This window comes from Bidens hawaiensis, unplaced genomic scaffold (genome assembly GCF_021521415.1).
Source record: "Bidens hawaiensis isolate Kalapana, Puna unplaced genomic scaffold, B.hawaiensis_p1.1 tig00025392_1, whole genome shotgun sequence".
In the NCBI taxonomy this organism is placed as follows: domain Eukaryota; kingdom Viridiplantae; phylum Streptophyta; class Magnoliopsida; order Asterales; family Asteraceae; genus Bidens; species Bidens hawaiensis.
In genome coordinates this window covers 247,164-269,971 of record NW_027494060.1, presented here as the reverse complement: position 1 = coordinate 269,971, position 22,808 = coordinate 247,164, and the positions used below count along the sequence as shown (strand labels likewise).

General features: G+C 36.2%; 5 protein-coding genes across 5 annotated transcripts; 4 read left to right on the top strand and 1 right to left on the bottom strand.

Moving 5' to 3' along the window:
- Nucleotides 1–13,661: 13,661 nt before the first annotated feature.
- Nucleotides 13,662–14,477, bottom strand: LOC143571553 (uncharacterized). Its single transcript, XM_077056948.1, has one exon. It carries the CDS (start codon nucleotides 14,475–14,477, stop codon nucleotides 13,662–13,664), a length of 816 nt encoding a protein of 271 aa, XP_076913063.1.
- A 2,907-nt stretch (nucleotides 14,478–17,384) lies between these two features.
- On the top strand, nucleotides 17,385–18,090 carry LOC143571552 (uncharacterized). Its single transcript, XM_077056947.1, has 2 exons — nucleotides 17,385–17,735; nucleotides 17,818–18,090. The coding sequence occupies exons 1-2, from the start codon at nucleotides 17,385–17,387 to the stop codon at nucleotides 18,088–18,090; spliced, it is 624 nt and encodes a 207-aa protein (XP_076913062.1).
- A 295-nt stretch (nucleotides 18,091–18,385) lies between these two features.
- LOC143571551 (uncharacterized) lies at nucleotides 18,386–19,543 on the top strand. Its single transcript, XM_077056946.1, has one exon. It carries the CDS (start codon nucleotides 18,386–18,388, stop codon nucleotides 19,541–19,543), a length of 1,158 nt encoding a protein of 385 aa, XP_076913061.1.
- A 399-nt stretch (nucleotides 19,544–19,942) lies between these two features.
- On the top strand, nucleotides 19,943–20,509 carry LOC143571550 (uncharacterized). Its single transcript, XM_077056945.1, has one exon. The coding sequence runs from the start codon at nucleotides 19,943–19,945 to the stop codon at nucleotides 20,507–20,509; it is 567 nt and encodes a 188-aa protein (XP_076913060.1).
- Nucleotides 20,510–20,624: 115 nt separating this feature from the next.
- LOC143571549 (uncharacterized) lies at nucleotides 20,625–21,362 on the top strand. The gene has a single exon (XM_077056944.1). It carries the CDS (start codon nucleotides 20,625–20,627, stop codon nucleotides 21,360–21,362), a length of 738 nt encoding a protein of 245 aa, XP_076913059.1.
- Nucleotides 21,363–22,808: the final 1,446 nt, after the last annotated feature.

Here is a 22,808-nt window from a genome sequence, read left to right as displayed (position 1 = left end):
TTATAGTGTTTTAGATTGTTTGGTGTCTTGAATGTTAAGCTTTAAATCTTTCAATCATTTTATGAGAAGTTTATGTTCGTGTTTGTTCGTAAATGATTATATGATTTAGATCATTAATGTCTTGTTACGTTTTCATATAAATGATGGCTTGTTAGTTAAGAGAAAGAAGGTCTAGAAGCTTCTCATCATTACTTGGAGATCAAGGGAGATATTTATCAAGTTTATGCAAGATTTAACAAGAAATAACAACAAAATCTCGTTGCCTCCTCCATGACCACGCCGCGCCGCGCGAAGGCAAGCTTAAGAGGGGCCGTGCGGCGCCTAGGGCCTTCTGGTCAGCTCGTTTAAGCCCATACGCGCTTATATAAACATCTCTTGCAAACCTAGCCGAGGGAAAGTTTTTAGCATCCGATTTAAAGAGGTTTTCCAAGGATTTGAAGGTGATTTGAAGCTAGTAACTAAGGAGGATCAAGAGAGCTTTCATCCAGGTGTTCGAGGATCAATTGCAAAGGGTTTTATTGCTCTAACTTTCGTTCCTTGTTCATTATTTGTCATGTCTTGCCTCCTTGTTTTTAAGACTTGTTTAGTATTGCTTTTAATAATGATTCTAGGCAAGACTTCATGTATACCTAGGTTTGATGAACATGTTTGATGCATGATTCTTACTTTGGACAATTGTTTGATTATGGTTTCGTTATATTAATAGTAAAGACTTGATTTTTCTTTCATGATGCATATGAATGTTTGTTATCTTGATTGATTATTAATCATTGCTTCACATGGATCTTGTTTTCTATTGATTGTGTTCTTTAGATATTAGGTTTCATGTTTAATCAATTACTTGGTGTTTTGTTTATTATGGTTGAATAGGCCTATTATATCATAGAAGCTTGTTGATAGTTGGTTAGGATTTTGAATGTTTTGCTAAATTCCAATAGCTTTAAGGTGAGGAATTGTTCATGTGTCTTGGTCAATTGCATGCTAGGATACTAGTGACAATATTCTCGCTTATTGTGTTGATCCATGTTCATGATGTCATGTTAGTTTATCAAGTTATCTAGAGTTTTGTGTTTCGTAAGATTGCTTGCTTTAGATACTATTAATTAACCCTATTTGATAACCGTAAGGAAGCCAATATAATTGATTGCTTAATAATCTAATATTTATTCTTTGCGATTCCGTTTGATTCAGTCAGTGGTCCTTAGGGTTTGTTAGATGAATACGTTTAGAAATCAATTTCTATAATCATGTGTCCATTGCTTGATGATTGTTGATTCATGGGATTCTTACCTAGGTAGATTCCTTCTCTGATTGGTTTCGATCTCGTGATTAATTGCTTGTTTTCTCGTTCACTTGTTTATTTAATTTCTTAGCTTAATCTTAGTTTAAAACCCCCATTTAAACATTAATAATAAATAGTCGTGTCGTAAGTTGAGTCTAATTAGTTAATTAACGTAATTTATAGAGTCCTGTGGGTTCGATATTCTGGACTTACTTAGCTTTAGTACAATTGACCGGTTCACTTGCCAGTGTTTTGTGTAGTTGAGTCTTAAATCTAGTTTTTATTACTTGTTTAATTTAGTTAATATTTAATTGACTGTTTCTAGCACATCAAGTTTTTGGCTTATCGATTGCGTTAATAGCTTTACTTGGACTTACTTGCTATATTCATGCTATTTGTTTTATTTTCGTTTGAGTCGTAGGAGTCTAATTTAAGTTTTAGTTTATTTTTAAGTATTCGAGTCTACTCACTTAGTCTTTTGCATTTTTCAGGTTTATGCCACATCTCCGTTCGCAAGGACCGCTGTTGGATAATCTGGATTTGTCCCCGTTAAAGACCAAGGCTAGTTCAACACAAAAATCGTCACCGTACAGTTCACCGCCAGAAAGCCCGAGAAGTCAGCCAGATGTTCAAATGGCCGACGATAGAACAATTGTTGCTCAAGCCTTCAATGGCTTAACCAGAAACCAGTCATGCATCGTCGTTCCCGCAATCAACAATCCCAACTTGTGGCAGATTCCATCATACGTCATGAACAACATCGTTCAAACTAATCAGTTCACGGGGCATGATGACGAGGATGCACCGGCTCACATTAACCGACTTTACCGCGTTCTTAAAACTTTTAATTTACAAGGTGCTACCAAAGATGCTATTTTCTTACATATGTTTCCGTTTTCACAAGCAGGTAAAGCAGCTACTTGGCTTGACACGCAACCACCTGGCACGTTCACCACTTAGGAAGCACTACGTTCTGCATTTATCAAGAGATACTTCCCACCGGCTAAAGCGGCTATTCTTCGTGATCAGATTCACTCGTTTCACATGGAGCCAGATGAACAATATTGTCATGCTTGGGAGCGTTTTCAGAGCTTGTTGTCTCGATGCTCACAGAATGGTCTCACACCATGGGCTCTCGTGGAGAAACTTTACAATGGGTTGAACTACGAAACCCAAGTTCGGTTCGACACGGCCGCGGGAGGAAGTCTACTGGCTAGGAAGAATGTCGCCGAATGTAACGAGATGTTTGAGAGCTTCGCTCAATCGGACCTTGCCAAAGAGCCACATCGCGGGAATTCCACTCCCGTCAGCAGTACATCCTTATCCACTCGAGGTGTACACCAGGTTAATCTGGATACTAGTGTGGCTGCTGCTTTGGAATCACTGACTAGAGAGGTTAAGGAGCTAAAGGCTAAGGTGGACAGGTGTGTGTTTTGTAGAGGTGGACATGGTACGTTGGAGTGCCCGGTGATGAATCAACAGGTTGACTTTGTTGCTGGTCAGACTAGGTTTCCCAACAATTACAACAACAGTCAGAGTTGGAACACTTATAAGAACCCGAATCAGAATAATGCTAATTGTCGTCCGTCGGGTGCACCACCCGGATTTCAAAATTCTTATAATCAAGGACAAGGTCAGTATTATAATAATAATAACACCGATGGTACTAATGTTCAAAATAATATGCAGGATTCGAACGGTGGACTTGGGCGTTTGGAAGAGATGATGAAGGTAATCTTGGATAGAGATCAAGTTACACAGAAAAAGTTAGACATACACGATTTGCTCTTCAAGAATCAACAAATTCTATTCTCGATATTCAAAGGATTGTTGGTGATATTGCTAGTCGTTTAGAAGAAAGGCCCCCAGGTCAGTTTTCGGGTATCCCTCAAACTAATCCGGCTGCTCAATTGAAAGCCATCTCCACTCGTAGTGGTAGAGTTTTTGGTCCGGAGGTAGTTAGTAGAGAAATTAGGGAAGATGGGGACGATGAGTTGATAGATGAGGAGATAGAGGTAGAGGCTCCAGGTAAGTCACATAATACAACACCAATCATAGAGCCGCAAGTTAAGAAAAAACGATAAGAAGCCGGTTGGTGCCCGGCCACCACCACACACCATTGACCTAGCCTATGTCTCGTATCCTGCTCGTCTAAAGAATCAAAAGTATACGAAAGATTACGGGCATTTTCTTAATATGTTTAGCCAATTGAATGTTAATCTCCCGTTTGTCGAAGTTCTTCAGCATATGCCTAAGTACGCCAAATTTTTGAAAGACCTTCTTAAAAGAAAGGATAAGTTGGAGGAGCTGTCAACTGTGCCCCTAAAAGGGGAGTATTCCGCAGTAGTGCTTAATAAAGTTCTGGAGAAATTACCCGACCCCGGTGTTTTTACCATTCCATGCCTTTACGGAAGTGATACGACATGTCAAGCATTAGCCGATCTAGGAGCTTGTATAAACCTTATGCCATATTCTTTGTATGAAAAGCTAGACCTAGGAGAGCTCACCCCCACTCGTATGACGTTGTCTTTAGCCGATCGTTCCGCTAAGTATCCGAGGGGTGTCGTAGAGAATTTGCTCGTTAAGGTAGATAATTTGGTTTTCCCCGCAGATTTCGTTGTTTTAGATATGGAGGTCGACGAGAGAGTTCCTATCATTTTAGGTCGTCCGTTTTTACGTACTGCTAGGGCTATTATTGATGTGTTTGAAGGTAAGATCACTCTTAGAGCCGTTGATGATAGTGCCACCTATTTAGCTAAGTCCATGAGACATCCGAGTGGTCAAGACGGTCTCATTGATCCATGTCACCGAGTTTACTCGATAAAATCATTTAGCTCGGGCATGGGCCCTAGTCTTGACGATTCTCGTTCTGTATGTTTAAGTGTGGGGAAGGAGCGAGCGGTTTCTAGTTCTCGGGAAATGATGAAGCATGTGGGAGAAAAAGGTGGTGGTAAGAGAAAGATTGAGAAGGTTCGTGGAGTTAGAAAGAAGAAGACCAAGATTGATGAATGGTCGGACCGTGATTCGGTATCCTTGAGGGCATTGGAGTTCTACCGAGGTGGAGGAAGCTCCACTCGGTCCGCCACGTGATTCGCATTGCATGGGTTATTGAGTGAAAGCTCAAGTGTAGAGTTGTATACTTTATTTTATTTTTATTTCTATTTTCTTTTTCATTGAGTCACTAACGTAGTCTTTTGTAGTTCTTCTTTGTTTTGGTGTTTTTGAGTTTTGCTAGGTAAAAGAGAGACTGTATGAGCTAGAGAGATGATCCCCAAGGAAGAATTTAATGAAAAAGGCAAGTGTGGGGGTGGAGCAGCTGAGCCGTATACTTTTTATTTATTTATTTTGCTGCTAATTATTCATGATTTGTTTGTTGGTTGGTAAAACACTTTAATTGCTTAATATCTATCATTATGATAAGATACATTTTTAGACATGTTTGTTTTGTTTTGCCGCTTACGTTCGTGAGAAAAGGAGTTACCATTTGCTGAGCACGTTCGTAGTTGGAGGGCATTCATGGAAGAAGACTTTGGCATCATGTTCCATTCGCATATTACCAGCTAAGTCTTTTCCATTATCTAGCTCATTAATTTTTTATTTTGTTTTTGTTTTTATATTTTTTAGAGTCTTAGTTTTTGTAGTCCGACTTTATTTTTATTTTATTTTTATTCTAAGTCATCCTTATCCTTGCATTGAGGACAATGCAAAATTTAAGTGTGGGGATAGGATATTTGAGTCGTAGTTTAAATTGATTTTGCTTTCAAAAAAAATGCTTTAAAAATGTCCCTTGAATATAGTTTTTTGCGTTAAAGTGGGAGATGATGATATTTATCGGGAAATTGGTTTTTCAAACTACTAATAATATGAGATAAATAATAGAAAACGCACTTAACATGGGATGTGTCGGTAGGCTTAGCCTTGAAAATGAAATGGCAAATTTGATAAAATGGTTAAAACGGAAATCTTTTGTGGGTAAAGCGTTTTATCCGTGGAAAATAAGTAATGAAAGGCCGGACCATACTCAAGCATAAATTATTGGTATGAAAAGTGGAAATATTATAAGTTTTAAAATCTGAATATGTTATCATATGATGCTTGGGTAGGTTTAACGTTAGAGTATGCCGTGTAGCCTGTGATATAAACTTTAAACTGCTATTTTAGTGTTTTACACCTCATTGGCGTATGGTTTAATAATCTTAAATCTTGTATTGATGGGATGCTTCGGGTCCGGAGACCATGGGTCTGTATGCAATATATTCATCTGGGTATTCACAATTCCTAAGTGGGGTTGTGGATATTTAAATAAAGCCAAAAAGATCAAACCCTTATAAGTCTATAAACATGATCACAAGAGTACAAAAGTACAAATTCACTACAGACTTGATCATCCACGCTGTTAGCCATGTGGGGTCCCCTTGCTCGTGTCTCATTACCATTAAGAAACGGACCACAAGGGACACGCTACATGTAAGCCCTACAGATGAAATTTTGCATGCTCACCTATGGTGATGGTTCTGGGGTGTTGCTTGATAACGGGGGTATGTCATGTTGTGGGGAACACTAGCTATTAATTAATTGAACCTTATTCGTATCTAATGGCTGCTTGGTAGACTTTGATGCTTAAGCTTAGGTGGATAAACAATACCCTTGATCGTCTTAACTATTCATGAAAAAATAGAGCAACAAAAGTTTTAAATCTGCTAATTTTGAGGTTTAAGTCAAGTTGGGGTGGTCTGGTCCGGTAAAAGCTGAAAATAAGCGGGTCTTAAATGTGTAAACCACTGAGTACTAATTGTCGGATCTTATTTGTCCTGGTAAAGATTAAGGCATGGGTTTAAGTGGACAACAATATCGGTGATCGCGGTTTTTGCGTTCTTCCAAGCTTTAAAAATTAACCTATATGTTTTTAAAACTGTATTTTCCGATTCTGATCCAACTGCATAAGACTTTTTCAGGGACAAAAAAAGAGTAAGTGTGAAGATATTTGATATACGTCTATTTATACATCTCGTATCCCGTGTAAAGTTGTGTTTCTTTAATGTTTTGAGTTCGGTTTGATTCGTGTTTCGTTTATATTTTATAATTTAAGTTTTGAGTCAAGTATGTTATAGTTATAGTGTTTTAGATTGTTTGGTGTCTTGAATGTTAAGCTTTAATTCTTTCTATCATTTTATGAGAAGTTTATGTTCGTGTTTGTTCATAAATGATTATATGATTTAGATCACTAATGTCTTGTTACGTTTTCATATAAATGATGGCTTGTTAGTTAAGAGAAAGAAGGTCTAGAAGCTTCTCATCATTACTTGGAGATCAAGGGAGATATTTATCAAGTTTATGCAAGATTTAACAAGAAATAACAACAAAATCACGTTGCCTCCTCCATGACCAAGCCGCGCCGCGCGAAGGCAAGCCCAAGGGGGGCCGCGCGGCGCCTAGGGCCTTCTGGTCAGCTCGTTTTTGCAAGTCCAAGCCCATACTCGCTTATATAAACATCTCTTGCAAACCTAGCCGAGGGAAAGTTTTTGGCATCCTATTTCAAAAGGTTTTCCAAGGATTTGAAGGTGATTTGAAGCTAAGAACTAAGGAGGATCAAGAGAGCTTTCATCTGGGTGTTCCGAGGATCAATTGCAATGGGTTTTATCGCTCTAACATTCGTTCCTTGTTCCTTATTTGTCATGTCTTGCCTCCTTGTTTTTAAGACTTGTTTAGTATTTCTTTTAATAATGATTCTAGGTTAGACTTCATGTCTACCTAGGTTTGATGAACATGTTTGATGCATGATTCTTGCTTTGGACAATTGTTTGATTGTGGTTTCGTTATATTAATAGTAAAGACTTGATTTTGCTTTCATGATGCATATGAATGTTTGAAATCTTGATTGATTATTAATCATTGCTTCACATGGATCTTGTTTTCTATTGATTGTGTTCTTTAGATATTAGGGTTCATGTTTAATCATTTACTTGGTGTTTTGATTATTATGGTTGAATAGGCCTATTAGATCATAGAAGCTTGTTGATAGTTGGTTAGGATTTTGAATGTTTTGCTAAATTCCAATAGTTGTAAGGTGAGGAATTGTTCATGTGTCTTGGTCAATTGCATGCTAGGATACTAGTGACAATATTCTCGCTTATTGTGTTGATCCTTGTTCATGATGTCATGTTAGTTTATCAAGTTATCTAGAGTTTTGTGTTGCGTAAGATTGCTTGCGTTAGTACTATTAATTAACCCTATTTGATAACCGTAAGGAAGTCAATATAACTGATTGCTTAATAATCTAATATTCATTCTTTATTATTTCGTTTGATTCAGTCAATGGTCCTTAGGGTTTGTTAGATGAATACGTTTAGAAATCAGTTTCCATAATCATGTTATTTGTCCATTGCTTGATGATTGTTGATTCATGGGATTCTTACCTAGGTAGATTCCTCATCTCTGATTGGTTTCGATCTCGTGATTAATTGCTTGTTTTCTCGTTCACTTGTTTATTTAATTTCTTAGCTTAATCTTAGTTTAAAATCCCCATTTAAACATTAATAATAAATAGTCGTGTCGTAAGTCGAGTCTAATTAGTTAATTAACGTAATTTATAGAGTCATGTGGGTTCGATATTCCGGACTTACATAGCTTTAGTAAAATTGACCGGTTCACTTGCCGGTGTTTTGTGTAGTTGAGTCTTAAGTCTAGTTTTTATTACTTGTTTAATTTAGTTAATATTTAATTGACTGTTTCTAGCACATCACATAACTTGTCTTAAACAAACAACTTGTCTTTCAAAATAAACAACATTAAACATAAACATCTTGAGTCTTCCGATGCCAGCCTCTTATTTGATGCCACGTGTTTCCCTCAAGCGAGCTGCCTCATCCTACTCACCTGCGTGCATACTAAAAGTCAGCTACGCTAAGTGAGTTCTAGTTAATCAGGAAACATACAATACGTCCATACACATTCTTATATACGCACCCGTAGGTACATATACATACGCAGTCCTTTACCATTCTTCGTGCGTTCATGCTACCATACTTTCCTTTATACCTTGTTACACATACACATATACATATACTTCGTCCTAAAACATTCGCAGATATTATTAGGGTCCGTTCCCTACATTCGCGGATATTATTAGGGTCCGTTCCCTACATTCGCGGATATTATTAGGATCCGTTTCCTTTCTAACCATACCTTCCATACATTTCTCTACATTCATAGTTATAGCTTCCATACGTACACACATCATATATCTATATACCAATCATATCTTTAAACTATCCCTTGACGATACATGCAATATCCGAAGATCGTTCATGCATCATCAAGCATTCATTCATACATAAATTATATAAGACATACACTTACCACTTAAGGTAAGTGTATTAACAAATCACATCGAGTATGCACACAGCCCCGAAAACATAACAAGGAAGTGGGGCTAGAAACTCACCTAATTCTGTTTCTTTCTCCATTTATCGTAATTCCCTTATTTAATTGTGCCATGCTGACTGTATATAGGGTACATGTATCAATACTCGTCTGATCTAATCTGGTGGTCTAGTATTAGCTAACTTTTACTTAGCATTTATGGTTTTACTTTATTTAACGTTCTAGTATTATATCCATACAATGCATGCTATCAAGTGTATACACGTATAGGTACATATATATGAATCTCCATGTATCCAGGTCTCAATGTAAGCGAACTTACTGATATGTACAAGCGAACTTACATGTATAAGCGAACTTAGATATTAGGTGATCTTATATATAAACGAACTTAGATGTAAGCGAAAATAGATATCATGCGAACTTATATGCGGCGAAGTTTACAGTTGGCGAACTTGTATACATGCGAACTTATACGTCAGCGAACTTGAAGTGGCGAACTTGATCAGCGAACATGCTTAGCGAACATGCTGCAACGAACTTACTGCGGGCGAAGTTACCCAGCATCAGCTACGGTTCGTTCTTAACCCCTATAATCATCTCCGTTTTAACGCGTAACCCTTCGATATGGTATTAACCAAACCTGTGAGCGTTCCCTTGATCATTTTCGGGTAAAACTCGGCCCGGAAAAGCATAAAGTTTGGACCTTTAGGATTAAAAAGTTCAATACTAGACCCAAGGTTTATTTTAATTGAGTCGTTCATGGTTATAAGTTCGTTAGGTTTGTTTTTAACATCAAGTTTGCTACTTTAACACTTGCTTATACCCGATCTACTCTATGTTCAAGTTTCAAGACTAAACGTTTATAAAAACGTAAACTTTAAGATAAAAAACATAACTTTACGTGTTCGTTTGGTCTTGGTTAGCTCTTTTATGAACTCTAAATCATGTATATGGCTCGTATAGTAAAGATCTACCAAGAACCATTGTTCGCTCGATCTCGTTTCCCCTCTTTCTCTCTCTCGGCCGTAAGGTGGCTATGTGTGTGTGTTTGGAGTGTGTAGGCAAATATGGAAAGATGGAATGAGGATTAGGGTTTTAGAATGGTTTAAGGGGGTATTTGTATCCCTTGAAGCCCATGGACCTAAGACCCATTACCCTCTTAATCCATGTTAACTACTCTAAGTCCGTCTTTCTTTCTTTATTTAACACCAATTAAATATTAACACACGGTAACTAAACGCAACTTTCTTTATTTAATATTAAAATATTTAGGATGATACAGTTATCTTACTATACTATTAAAACAATACAAGATATCCACATGGCCTTCAACTAGCATGTCCACATAAGCTTCCAAGTCATCCGGTTTTCATCTATAGAAATGCTACATGATTCACTAATTAATATTTTTTAGAATCATAACCTCACTAACTAATGTTTTCTATAATCATAACAATTATTTACTTTCAAATGATTTAAAAACCGATTTTGACCACAATTAATTATTTATAAATGATTTTGTGTTCCCTTTTTAGTATGACTATTATTTTAGCAATTTAATGATTTGTATAGCAGTTTCTCATTCCATAATTTATACATATTTTTCCTACATCTTGTAGTCTTGCAGAGAACAAGGTAAAAAATTCTTATGATATCCACATATATATATATAACGTTTGAAATATTTTCCACTCATGTGTAACACGGGCCAATATCCTAGTTATGTATCATATTAACATAATTTTTTTTACGAGAGGTAGTGGGTATGGATGAGAACATGGCCGTCCCCGAGAATACTCAAAAAGTCAAGGGCTCGGGGAAAATGAAAAAAATGAGCCCTAAAAATTTAAAAAATCAGTAACTTGTATATAAAAATTCAATATTACAACGATAATTATAATAACAATTAACAAAGTTATTGTAACAATGGTCAATTTTGAATACTTGAACAATTCTCGAGTCTCTTTTAACATTTTTTATTTTAAATCAGAAGTTATTTTGGTCTTTAAATATAAAAAATAAAGAAACATAAGACTAATGGGCATATCAGTAAACTAGCAATCAAGAATATAATCAACTAAGATTCGACCCCAATTTTAGTGGTTTGTGCTTCGTGTTGATTGTTGAACAACAAATAAAGTTAAAAAGGAAAAAGGGCTTCCTGTTGAGCAACAAATAAAGTTAAAAAAAAACTTACAGCAAGAATTGAACATATGACCACCTTTTGAAAGAAAGAGGCCTTACAAGTTACACCAATATACATATTTTAGCATGGATTAGTTTATTTATGCATTATATAATAAATGTGTAAAAATAGTTATGGGCTCTAAAATATGGTGGGCCTTGGGTTGTTGCTCTCTTTGCCCACCCTATGGGCCGTGCCTGAATGAGAATTTGGTACCGAGTAGTACTAATGTATCAATATATTCGATAACCACCTTGCAAGAAAATTCAGTATTTATATTTTTGGTACTGATACGATTTTGATCTCATCCATGGTGGTGGGGCCGACATTTATTATGTTATTTATTTATACAACTTTTTTTAATATTATGTTTTGACTATTTAGAGCATCTTAGTTATTTATATAAACCAATGGATATGGAAAGGTACAACCTTTAAACATCTGAGTTTGAAAGGGGAAATGTTTTGAGTTCAAATCCCACACACAACAAGGTATATTAAGAAATTTGCCATTAAAAAAAAGTTATTTTATGTAAACTTAACTGCCCAACACGCTTGTCCATTTTAGGGACTATTAGTGTTGGGTTTCAAACTTTTCAAAGAATGTAGGTGTATATTTTGCAAGTCAATTACCATAGAGTCGAGCCAGCATGGGTTCTAGCTCGAAATTAAACGACACAACCCGCTCATTTTGAGCGCGAAGTTAAACGGGCCAAAGAGTGAGGCAGCGAGTTGAGATTGGCTCGGTAAAAGCCGGCTCAGCTCAGGTCGCTTTAAATCAAGTTTTTTAGGTAGCTTTATTTGAGCTTTTATAGAACGAGCTAGGAGCCGGGGACTTAATGAACATGTAATTAATACTATTTTATTTATTTATTTATGAAAACAAGGGGTATAGATGAACCAAACGTTTGTTGGTTTAATTAATAAATGAAGGTTAATAAACTCAATACAAGAGTAGAATTGGTTTTGGTCCGGTCCGAAGGAAATGGTAGTAGTCCAGTAGTGATAGTGTGTGAGAGAGAGTAGACTGACTAGTGGTGTGTATCGGCAGGAGGATGAGATGAGATGCAGTGGTACGTGGTTGCATCGCTATATTATTATTATTAATATGATTTTGAATGTCAGGGTATTTTGACTACATTGACTACTAATTATTGCACAATGTTCTCATAGAACATCATAACATTTATATGGTTGTTACAGGTGTACTCCACTTCAATGGCTATGCTGCTGACAATGGTTTTATCAGTGTTCCTCTTTACTTTCAAACCAACGTTACAGGTGAGTAATCCATCATTCCATCCTTTTTAGTTACTCTAGATGTTAGTGGTGAGCATAAACGAGTAAGACCTGCGAGATCCAGGTCGGGTCTCATGGGTTTGACCGTTTTCTCTTTACATAAATCGGGTAAGACCCGCGAGACCGAAGCGATCCGACCCGGTTATTTACAATAGGGTCGGGTTCTGGTTTCTGAGAATACCACTAAACTGGTCTGGGTCGGGTCTCACGGGTCTGACCCGTTTGCGCATTCCTACTAGATGTGGAGCCTGGTGTGCAAGAAGTGAAGAAACCGAAAAAACCGAACCAAACAGAATTTCAAGGTTTTTATTTTTTTATTTTTTATTTTAAGTAATTTACAAGAATTTAATAAATATTTAACTCAAATATTTTTGGTCAAATGTATAAAAGTCACTTAGTTAGTAATCAATAAAATCATTTATACCTAAATAATTATTCCACTCTCACTATTTTTTCAGCCTAAAATTTTGAAGCTCAAATGGCAAAACACGAAAAGAACAAAACCGAACTGAAACTAAAACGAAAACCAAAAAACCTAAACTGAAAAAATCGAACCCGAACGGTTTCAAAAATCCAAAAACCAAAGTTTTGGTTTTTGGTTTGGTTTGGTTTTAGCCCAAAACCGCACCATGCACACCCCTATATGTGGTTGGTGTTATGAGTTAATGAGGAGGGTTTTGTTGTATTGCAGCTTCTTTTGGGTATTATTATCTGCATAATGTCGCTACACATGTATTTCGCACCTCCAACCACACTTGTAGGGTTGCCTGTGGCTGTGACGCCATCTCAAAGCGTAGTCTCTGATAAAACAGATTCTTGATTTTGTTTGTGTTTTGTATTGTATTGTTTTACAGAAAAGCAGTATATTTTTTTCTTGTAAGTAGGATGAGACTGTTAAAAAGTTATACTAGGAATTTATGACATTACAACCCTTTATGTTTAACAAAATCATATTCATTTTGCGGTATCAATGTTTCATTCTATTCACCTTTGTCATTTACAGTGAAAATAAAACAGCAGTAGTTAATTAGGGTCTGACCCGAAAATAGATCAAAACTGCATATATAAGCAGTAAACCATCATGTCGGTTTTACTGAAACGACAGTGTTTCAAGAATTAGACCAATGTTTTGGCAGGTAAAATCAATTGGTGCAAATCGTTGCTTTGGTTGATTTTGGCAAGGTCACTATCCACCTTGAACCCTTGCCAGTGGGTCGCCTGTTAACCCGATAATTCGGTTTGGGTGAGCCCACTCGATCCAATGAGGGGTTCACGGCTACATGGCAAAGTCGAGCTCATGACTTGGGCTACAAAGAAATACATTGACCATTACATATTTAAGTCAAAACTCTTTAGTGAACATGAATTACATTTCCAATGTTTCGAGGCATCAAAATCATAAAATCTACATTTTAAAAATCCTAATATTTTCATTTATACACCCAAGGAATTGAATAAATAAAATCTTTTAACTTAATTTGTATAAACATTAAAATATACTGAAAAAGAATTATGGAACATAATCATTCTCAATAACAGGTTGTGTTCTAATAACTGTGGCTATAGGCATTTTACTTTGGCCAACATTTGTTGTGTCCAAGACTTCATTTTTTTCAGCCTCCTTTTCCATTTTTCCAATATTTCTCATTCTAAATATTCTAACCATCATAAAAGCAATAAATCCAATCAACAACAATCCCAAAACCCCTACACCGAATCCGAAAACCCACCATCTCCACAACTTGGTTCGTTCTTTATCGTTCGGAGTTGATGTTGATGGTAACTCTACCACCATCGAGAAATGCCCTTGGTCTCGCACGGTACATGTGTCTTGTTGTGTGACGTTTGTCACGTTACTCATTTCAAACGTCCCGTTTGAATAAAACGTGACGCATTTCGCCTTTTGTGGGACTGGAGGAAACTGAACCAAGACGGGGCCTCCAAAGAGAGTGAGGTTGAGCTTGGTCAAATTACCATTCTGCCCTGGTGAGCCGTAGATGTTAAAACCAACAACCGGAGCAACAAGAGTGTGATTTGGCACACTGTAGTAGTCAGACGACCGGCTGCCTAAATTTGAATAGACAATATCTATCCTTGTGAAATATGGGTAGGCGAATATTTGTGGTGGCATAAGGAAGCCGCTGTAATTGGCACCTTTACGTCGAAAACTATCCCATCTTAACCGAACCATTGAAACCTCAACACCTGTAAAGTTTGAAGGCAAGGACGCGTTATATAGAACACCCGTTTGAGGGCGTGTTGGCAGTGACTTGTGTGCATACTCTTGAAACAGATCATCTAGGAGGGTAGAACTGGAATTGTCCATGGCCTTGATGCATTTCAAGCAAGACAGCATGATCATAAAACCAGTGATTATTAGTGTTGTCTCAAACCCCATCACAATGAACATGAATCAAAAGTCTGACTACATTAACCTTAAAAGGAAGTGATCATGGTTGATGATCAAAAGTAGAGTTGTTGTTGACAGTTGGAGTAGGCATATGTATATATGTGAGATTTGGTTGTAAAAGGGACGGTGCCAACGAGGGTATAATTGGAATTTGGACTGACTTATATGGATGCTTGTGACCTTTTCATCTTATTTTACTATTTTATAATATTATATCATGGTATAATGATATTATGGTATCCCAAAAACATTTATTAGGGGTAGTAAAAATTTCAGAGTTTTTTTATATAATAATCAACATGATATATATATACATCTATAAACGAATTACAAGATAACGATAAATTGTCTACCGATCAACATTTCATATATTAACCTGCATGGTATATATACTTCTTTAAACATACAAGTATAACTGAATTACAAGATAATGAGATAGTGATAAAATGTTAACACTTATCCTAATATTCAAACTATTAAGTATTCACCAGCAATCTTGATAAACTACCCTAAAAATAAAAACACATCTACAAACTAAATCCAACCCTGAACATGTTACTTGGCTTCCTTCGTCTAACTTTTAAGCGAACGTGATAATATTTCACTTAAACTTTTTGTTTTACATTTTCTAGTGTTTTTCTACATTGAATTAATATAAGGAAAACATGATGTGAGATTTAGTAGGTACGGTTGTTGGTTGTTGCTGCTATATGTTTTAAACTTTATATCATTCCACTAATTAATTAAAACAAAACCTAAGCATGAATATTTGAGGTTGGGATGGGAGGAGAGTTCAAGGTAGTCAAAGTTGTTTGTATGATTATTGGGAGGTGAGTGGCTAATTTATTATTGTAAATTGTAATAATGTTTACTATATTTACATTTGAATTGGTTTTGATAGAAGACTAGCCGGCAGCGTGCTACATATGGACAGTGCCCACTGCTAGTGGAGTGGTAGCTAAGTCAACACCATTTTACTTATTCAACTATATATATATATATATATTTCCCTTACATTACATTACATGTTTCAATATTTCTCAAATGGTTATCATTTTAATCTCATTATTATTAGTAAGTATATAACAATAACAATTTGATGGCGGTGAGATAATTAATTGTAATTGTTTTGTTTTGTCCAACAACCAACCAAATATGATAATGCTAAACTATCATTTGCAATGTTTACTAATTAACCTCATCATTCACGCTTGCTATATATATAGTGTTTTATCTTTTTTACTTATCATACATAACATATCACCGGAAGCAGCCTCTCTATCCCTATGGGGTAGAGGTAAGGCTGCCTACATCTTACCCTCCTCAGACCCTACCATAGCTTTGCTATTGGTGGGATATACTGAGTACGATGATGATGATGATGATGATACATAACATATATAATATATGAAAGCTTTAAAATATATATATATATAGAAACAATTTTAATCCGCATGTTAAACGGGCTTAAGAGGAAGTCCGGATCAGCGTACTAAGAAGAATAACGCCGTTAAATTTGTCACAAGATAGGACCACCATCCAGCATGAGAATAAGTATAGTGCAATGCTTGTATTAAGCATTTAATGCATATACCATTCATGCATTATTCAAGCATGTAGCGTGGTTACCTTTTCTTTGATGTCTAGGTATGGTTTGGACCCACCCCCTCCCCCAGAGTTCCGGTTCATGCAAGTGGTTTGTCAAAAATCTTGCCTTGAGTCTGTGGATTTTCTTTTTACCTATGTGGTTTCTATTTCATGATACTTACTCTGAATCTCTAATATATCAGGCAGTTAATTTTTTATAAATTGGCCAGAATACTTTTATAATTAAAATAACAAAAAAAAAGAATACAATTAACAAAAGAATATATAAACTCCTTTCTCTCATACATCATTTCTTACTTTCTGTAATTGTCAAGTAATGTGATCCACTAATGGAAAGGATACCATTACGAACTTTACAAACTTTACAAACTAATAGTAGTCAAATGACACAAATGCCAAAAGAGAATGTGTCATGTAGTTCGACTCAAAAACGAAAAGTCCGCGATGAACCATGTCATGCTACATGCAAAGGGAACGGAAAAAATACTTCAAATGGTATTCAGTTTACACGAATCGTGACGGATGATAGTACGCCGACAACATCATTCCCCTCTATAATTGGCAGTCATGCCTGAAATATCACGAGGTTTATTTATTTAACAATGCTTTCTTTATTAAACTTGTCATCTTTTGCATCTTCCTTCACTTAATACAATGAATTTCGTAGGCATTCGAATTCAACCGCGTACACTATTACCTCAATTTTGTGACGTTATTGATCAACCATCCATCCTGGATAAGAATATCGAAGAGGATGCATATAATTTTATGCACGCTGGTATGCCTACATACCATCGTGTCGTAGAGGAATTCAGACCTGAAATATCACAAGGTTTTTATTTATTTAACCTTGCCTTTTTTTATTAAACTTGAAATCCTTTACAAATTTCGTTACTTATTACGTCAAGTTCCTTAGGTATTCGAATTCAACCATCCACTCTCGATGAGAACACAGAAGAGGATACCTATAATTTTGTTTATGATGGTATACCTAGGGAGCATCGTGTCTTAAAGGAACGGAGTCCGTGTCCTTATTGTGGAGCAAAACGATTTACATATGAATTCGCTACCTTTTGTTGTATGAGTAGGAAAACAATGTTAGCAAATTCAGAAATTCCATATGAATTGTATCGGCTTTTCACCTCACAAGATGATATTGGAAAATTTTTTAGGCAAAACATACGTGCCTATAACACCAATTTTTCTTTCGCCTCAATGGGTGTGACATTGGATGACACTTTGAACAATATGAGAGACGGTGTATACACGTTTCGTGCACATAAAGAAATATATCACAAAATCGAGCAATTAGTTTCGAGAGATGGAACACCTAGGTACTTACAATTGTATTTTTATGATCTTGATACTGAATTAGATCATAGACTTCGATGGCCAAATCTTGATGAAAGAATTACTAAGATGTTGAGAAGTATTCTGTCTACAAACCCATACGTCAACACATTTCGAAGTCTTGCAGACTTAGGACCTCTAGATAACTACAGAGTCACTTTGAATGCTTCGGTGGAACTTGATCAAAGGGTGTACAACCGACCAACGACATCCGAGGTTTAAATAATATTACTATACTACAAATATTTATATAACCATAGTATAGATTATTTTACTTATTTATTGCACCACTTTATAGGTTGCTGGTATTTGGGTTGAAGGTAATAACAATATCACTTCGTACAAAAGAAGTATTGTTGTGTACGGAAGGTCTGAATATAGTCAAACTATCCAACCATACTTTGGTTGTTATGATCCATTGTCATATCCTCTATTTTTTCCTAATGGCGAGTCGGGTTGGCATTCTAACATACCACGTCAAGGAGTATTAATCAATGAAGTTCACACTAATCACGATAATATCGATGAAGAAATAGAAGGTACAAACAATTTACGTATTTTTCTTAAGTGAGGATCATAATTAGTACCCTAACGTGTACTATTTTTAAGAAAAGTACCAACAGTTTAGTTATTGTTTTCATAGGCTAACACACGAAGTGGTAGAACAACCGTGGCTATGCGAGAGTACTACTGTTACAAGTTCCAAATTCGATCTACCGAGAATGTGATTTTATTCGGTGGTAGATTGCTACAACAATTTGTTGTAGATGTTTAGATAAAGCTTGAGACGTCACGTTTACAATTTTGTGAACAAAACCAGAATAAGATAAGAGCTAATTTGTACCAAGGTATTGTGGAATGCGTCAATGCTGGCGAGGTTCTACCAAGTAGAGTTGGAAAACGGATTGTTTCCTGCATCTTTCATCGGAGGGCCTCACGACAAGCGACGCCGATTTCTTGATGCGATGACTTTAGTTCAAGATGACGGCAAGCCTGATTTATTCCTTACAATGACGTGTAATCCTGGGTGGCCTGAGATACGTGACAATTTTAAAGTTGGTCAAACTGCACAAGATCGACCAGACCTTGTTTCAAGAGTGTTTCGTGCCAAATTAGAGGATCTTAAGGAACAACTCTTCAAGAAACATCTCCTTGGAGAAGTTAAGGCATACGTTTATTTCATCGAGTTTCAAAAGCGTGGTTTACCACATGCGCATTTTCTTCTTATTATGTACTTGCAACACAAAATCAGTAATCCAGATCATTATGATAAGGTCGTGTGTTCTGAAATTCCTGACATACTAAGGCATCCCAAATTGCACGAGCTTGTAGTCAATCACATGATGCATGGTCCTTGTGGACATTTACGAATAAGCAGTCCTTGTATGCAATTGAATAATGATCGTCAAGTTTTCCGCTTCCGTTATCCAAGACAATTTAATGAACATACAACACAAGGAGAAGATGCATATCCATTATACCGAAGAAGAAATAATGGAATAAAGGTGGTTGTACGAGGAACAACTCTTGATAACAGATGGGTTGTCCCGTATAACCTAAGGCTTTTGATGATGTTCAACTGCCACATGAATGTCGAAGTTTGCTCAAGTATAAAATCTGTGAAATATTTATTCAAATATGTTTACAAAGGGCACGACAAACAAGTTATTCAAATCAATCAAGATGAGCAAGAGGTTGTTGTTAACGAGATAAAGAGATTTCAAGACGCACGCTATGTATCTCCCCCGGAGGCAATGTGGCGTATTTTTTCCTTTTCTCTTTCTCAAATCCATCCTGCTGTTTTGGCATTACAACTTCATCTCCCTAATAATCAGATGGTTAGATTTAGAGATGATGATGTCATGTCTGAAATTGTTTATAGGGAAAGAGATAAGAGAACCATGTTAACTGCTTTTTTGATACAAATAGAGTGGATGAAACAGCAAGGCAATATTTGTATAAAGATTTTCAAAACATTTCACGTGGAATGGAGGCTCACGTCGTTGGAATCGTCGTTTACGTAAAGCACAAAGAGGCCGTATCGTTTCCGCTAATCCGGCCGAAGGAGAAAGGTACTACTTACGCCTACTTTTGTCGAATGTAAAAGGCCTACTTCTTTTGAAGATCTTTGCAAAGTTAACGGTGTACAATACACGACATTTCGAAAAGCAGCTCTTGAGATAGGATTAATAGAGAACGATGAAAGTTTATCGCAATGTCTCGCAGAAGCCTCTGTATTTCAGTTTCCCGGTGCTCTTAGAATGTTATTCTCGGCCATAATTATTTTTTGCAAACCTGGAGATGTTCGAAAGTTATGGAATGACCACTTTGAATCACTATCTGAAGATCATCGGTTAAATTGTCAAAATGTCGAATGAGTTCAAAATTTGGTTCTTACCGAAATTAGGGACCTTTTACAATCAATGGGTAAAGATATCAATCTATTAGATCTTCCAAGCATAACAGAAGATGTTAACTTACAACATGTAGGTTATCGTGAGGTACAAGAGGAGTATGGGTTGGTTGTGGAAGCTGAGCACTTGCGTGCCAAAGAGTCACTTAATTCTGACCAAAAAATCGTGTTTGATGAGATAATGAAACATGTGGATAACGATTTACCAGGTGTGTTCTTTATAGATGGTCCAGGTGGAACTGGAAAAACATTTGTGTACAAAGCTTTGCTTGCTGAAGTTCTTTCACGTGGTCTTATTGCTCTCGCAACAGCTTCATCAGGTGCTGCAACTAATAATATGCCAGGAGGGAGAACGGCTCACTCGAGATTCAAGATTCCCCTTAATGTTGATAATAATTCAATGTGCGGCCTCACAACACAGAGTCGGGCTGCTGAACTAATTAGGCTATCTAAAATAATCATTTGGGATGAAGCATCGATGGAAAGACGACAGGTGATCGAGGCAGTTGATCGAACATTGCAAGACATTATAGGTGTTAGTCTCCCATTTGGTGGAAAGATAATGGTTATGGGGTGATTTTAGGCAGATGTTGCCGGTAATTAAACGTGGCACGCGTGCACAAGTTGTAGACTCTAGCCTACGAATGTCGCCTCTTTGGTCTTTGACTAAAAAGATGCGGCTGACCATAAATATGAGAGCGCTTAATGATCCGTGGTTTTCTAATTTTCTTTTAAGAGTCGGTGACGGAACTGAAGAATCGATCAAAGGACGCTTTATCCGTATACCCGATGACATGACAATTCCATGCACTATCCGAGAAAACTCTATAAAAGAACTAATCAATGTCATCTATCCGTCAATTCAAAACAATCTATATTCTTCAGATTATATAATCTCTAGGGCAATATTATCCAATAGAAATGAGAGTGTTGATGAGATCAATGATCAAATGATTGGCATGTTTCAAGGGGAGGAAAAAGTTTACTATAGTTTTGATGAAGTCGAAGATGATCACAACAACTTCTATCCGATCGAGTTCTTAAACTCACTAACGGTGAGTGGTTTGACGCCTCATAAGCTTCAATTAAAAATTGGTTGCCCGATAATATTGTTACGGAATATCAATCCATCGCTTGGTCTATGCAATGGCACAAGATTAATATGTAAAGGTTTCCAGCCCAATGCTATTGACGTAGAAATAGCTGGTGGTCAACACACCGGTAAAAGAGTATATTTGCCAAGAATTCCTCTAAGTCTTTCTGAAGACGACATGTTACCATTTAAGCTAATATGGAAACAGTTTCCCATTCAACTTAGCTTTTCCATGACCATCAACAAAGCTCAAGGTCAAACAATTCCGCACGTCGGTGTTTATCTACCAAATTCTGTATTTTCACATGGGCAACTCGGGAAAATACTAAGGTATTAGTACACCCCGCCAAAGATTTCAGACGAGATGGGGTATACACCTCAAATGTTGTCTATCGTGAAGTATTACGTGATGAATGAACCACATGTGTTATAAAATGTAGGTATATATGTTATAGATCGTGTGCTTTAATGTTTTATATTTCTGAATATATTTTGAATACATTTTGAGTTTATTATTATTTGAGTTTAAAAGGTAAGACATGGTCTTCCTTATCCAACCTATCCTTTACAATATACTAACTTGATTGTTTTTTGATTAAATAAATTAGAAACTATTATGGACGAAACAAAGAAGAACTTAGAAGAAACGTCAGGTATCATATTAACATCTATGTTATATATATAACATTGTTGATTTGGTAAAAACATGTATGAGAGACTGAATATTTTTTTTTGTAGTGCCCAAACTTGCTACGGCAGATGTGGTAGTTAAGGATGAGAAGATTGTAGAAACTTATAATCAAGTCACTGGAGCAGTCAAACAAGAAGACCTTGGTACCAATTTGGATGAAGAATGGTGGTTAAAATACGCAGATGAGGTTATTGAGATGTGTAAGGCATATGAGTAAAAGTTATCTTATCAAGTGGTTAGCACATGGATGCTTATTTTTAAATGGTTCCATATAAGACTTATGTTTTCTTATTCCTGTGTTGGTTTATTAAAACTGAAATGGTATTTATGACTTATATTGTCTTATTTATATTTATGACTTTTCTTTACTTAATTGAGTTATGTAATGCTTATGGCATAGATAGACCATACCGATGTGACAAATACGAAAACTAACAAAACTAATACATAATATGTCATGAGATCATAGATAAACTAACACAAAACGAGTATTACAATGTAAATCAGCGACGCCGCCGCATCGCGCGTGCACCTACTAGTGTGTGTGTATATATATATATATATATTGTTTTATCTTTTTTTACTTATCATACATAACATATATAATATATGAAAGCTTTAAAAAATATATATATAGAAACAATTTTAATCCGCATGTTAAACGGGCTTAAGAGGAAGTCCGGATCAGCGTACTAAGAAGAATAACGCCGTTAAATTTGTCACAAGATAGGACCACCATCCAGCATGAGAATAAGTATAGTGCAATGCTTGTATTAAGCATTTAATGCATATACCATTCATGCATTATTCAAGCATGTAGCGTGGTTACCTTTTCTTTGATGTCTAGGTATGGTTTGGACCCCCCCCCCCCTCCCCCAGAGTTCCGGTTCATGCAAGTGGTTTGTCAAAAATCTTGCCTTGAGTCTCTGGATTTTCTTTTTACCTACGTGGTTTCTATTTCATGATACTTACTCTGAATCTCTGATACATCTGGCAGTTAATTTTTTATAAATTAGCCAAAATACTTTTTTAGTTAAAATAACAAAAAAAAAGAAAAAAAAAAGAAAACCATTAACAAAAGAATATGTAAAC

Excerpts from the sequence above, each read along its gene's own strand:
- LOC143571553 (XM_077056948.1), bottom strand. The coding sequence starts at position 14,477 with ATGGACAATTCCAGTTCTACCCTCCTAGATGATCTGTTTCAAGAGTAT.
- LOC143571552 (XM_077056947.1), top strand. The coding sequence starts at position 17,385 with ATGGGTGTGACATTGGATGACACTTTGAACAATATGAGAGACGGTGTA. Across the intron at positions 17,736-17,817 it reads ACCGACCAACGACATCCGAG|GTTGCTGGTATTTGGGTTGA; the intron begins GTTTAAATAATA and ends ACCACTTTATAG.
- LOC143571551 (XM_077056946.1), top strand. The coding sequence starts at position 18,386 with ATGCTGGCGAGGTTCTACCAAGTAGAGTTGGAAAACGGATTGTTTCCT.
- LOC143571550 (XM_077056945.1), top strand. The coding sequence starts at position 19,943 with ATGGGTAAAGATATCAATCTATTAGATCTTCCAAGCATAACAGAAGAT.
- LOC143571549 (XM_077056944.1), top strand. The coding sequence starts at position 20,625 with ATGAGAGCGCTTAATGATCCGTGGTTTTCTAATTTTCTTTTAAGAGTC.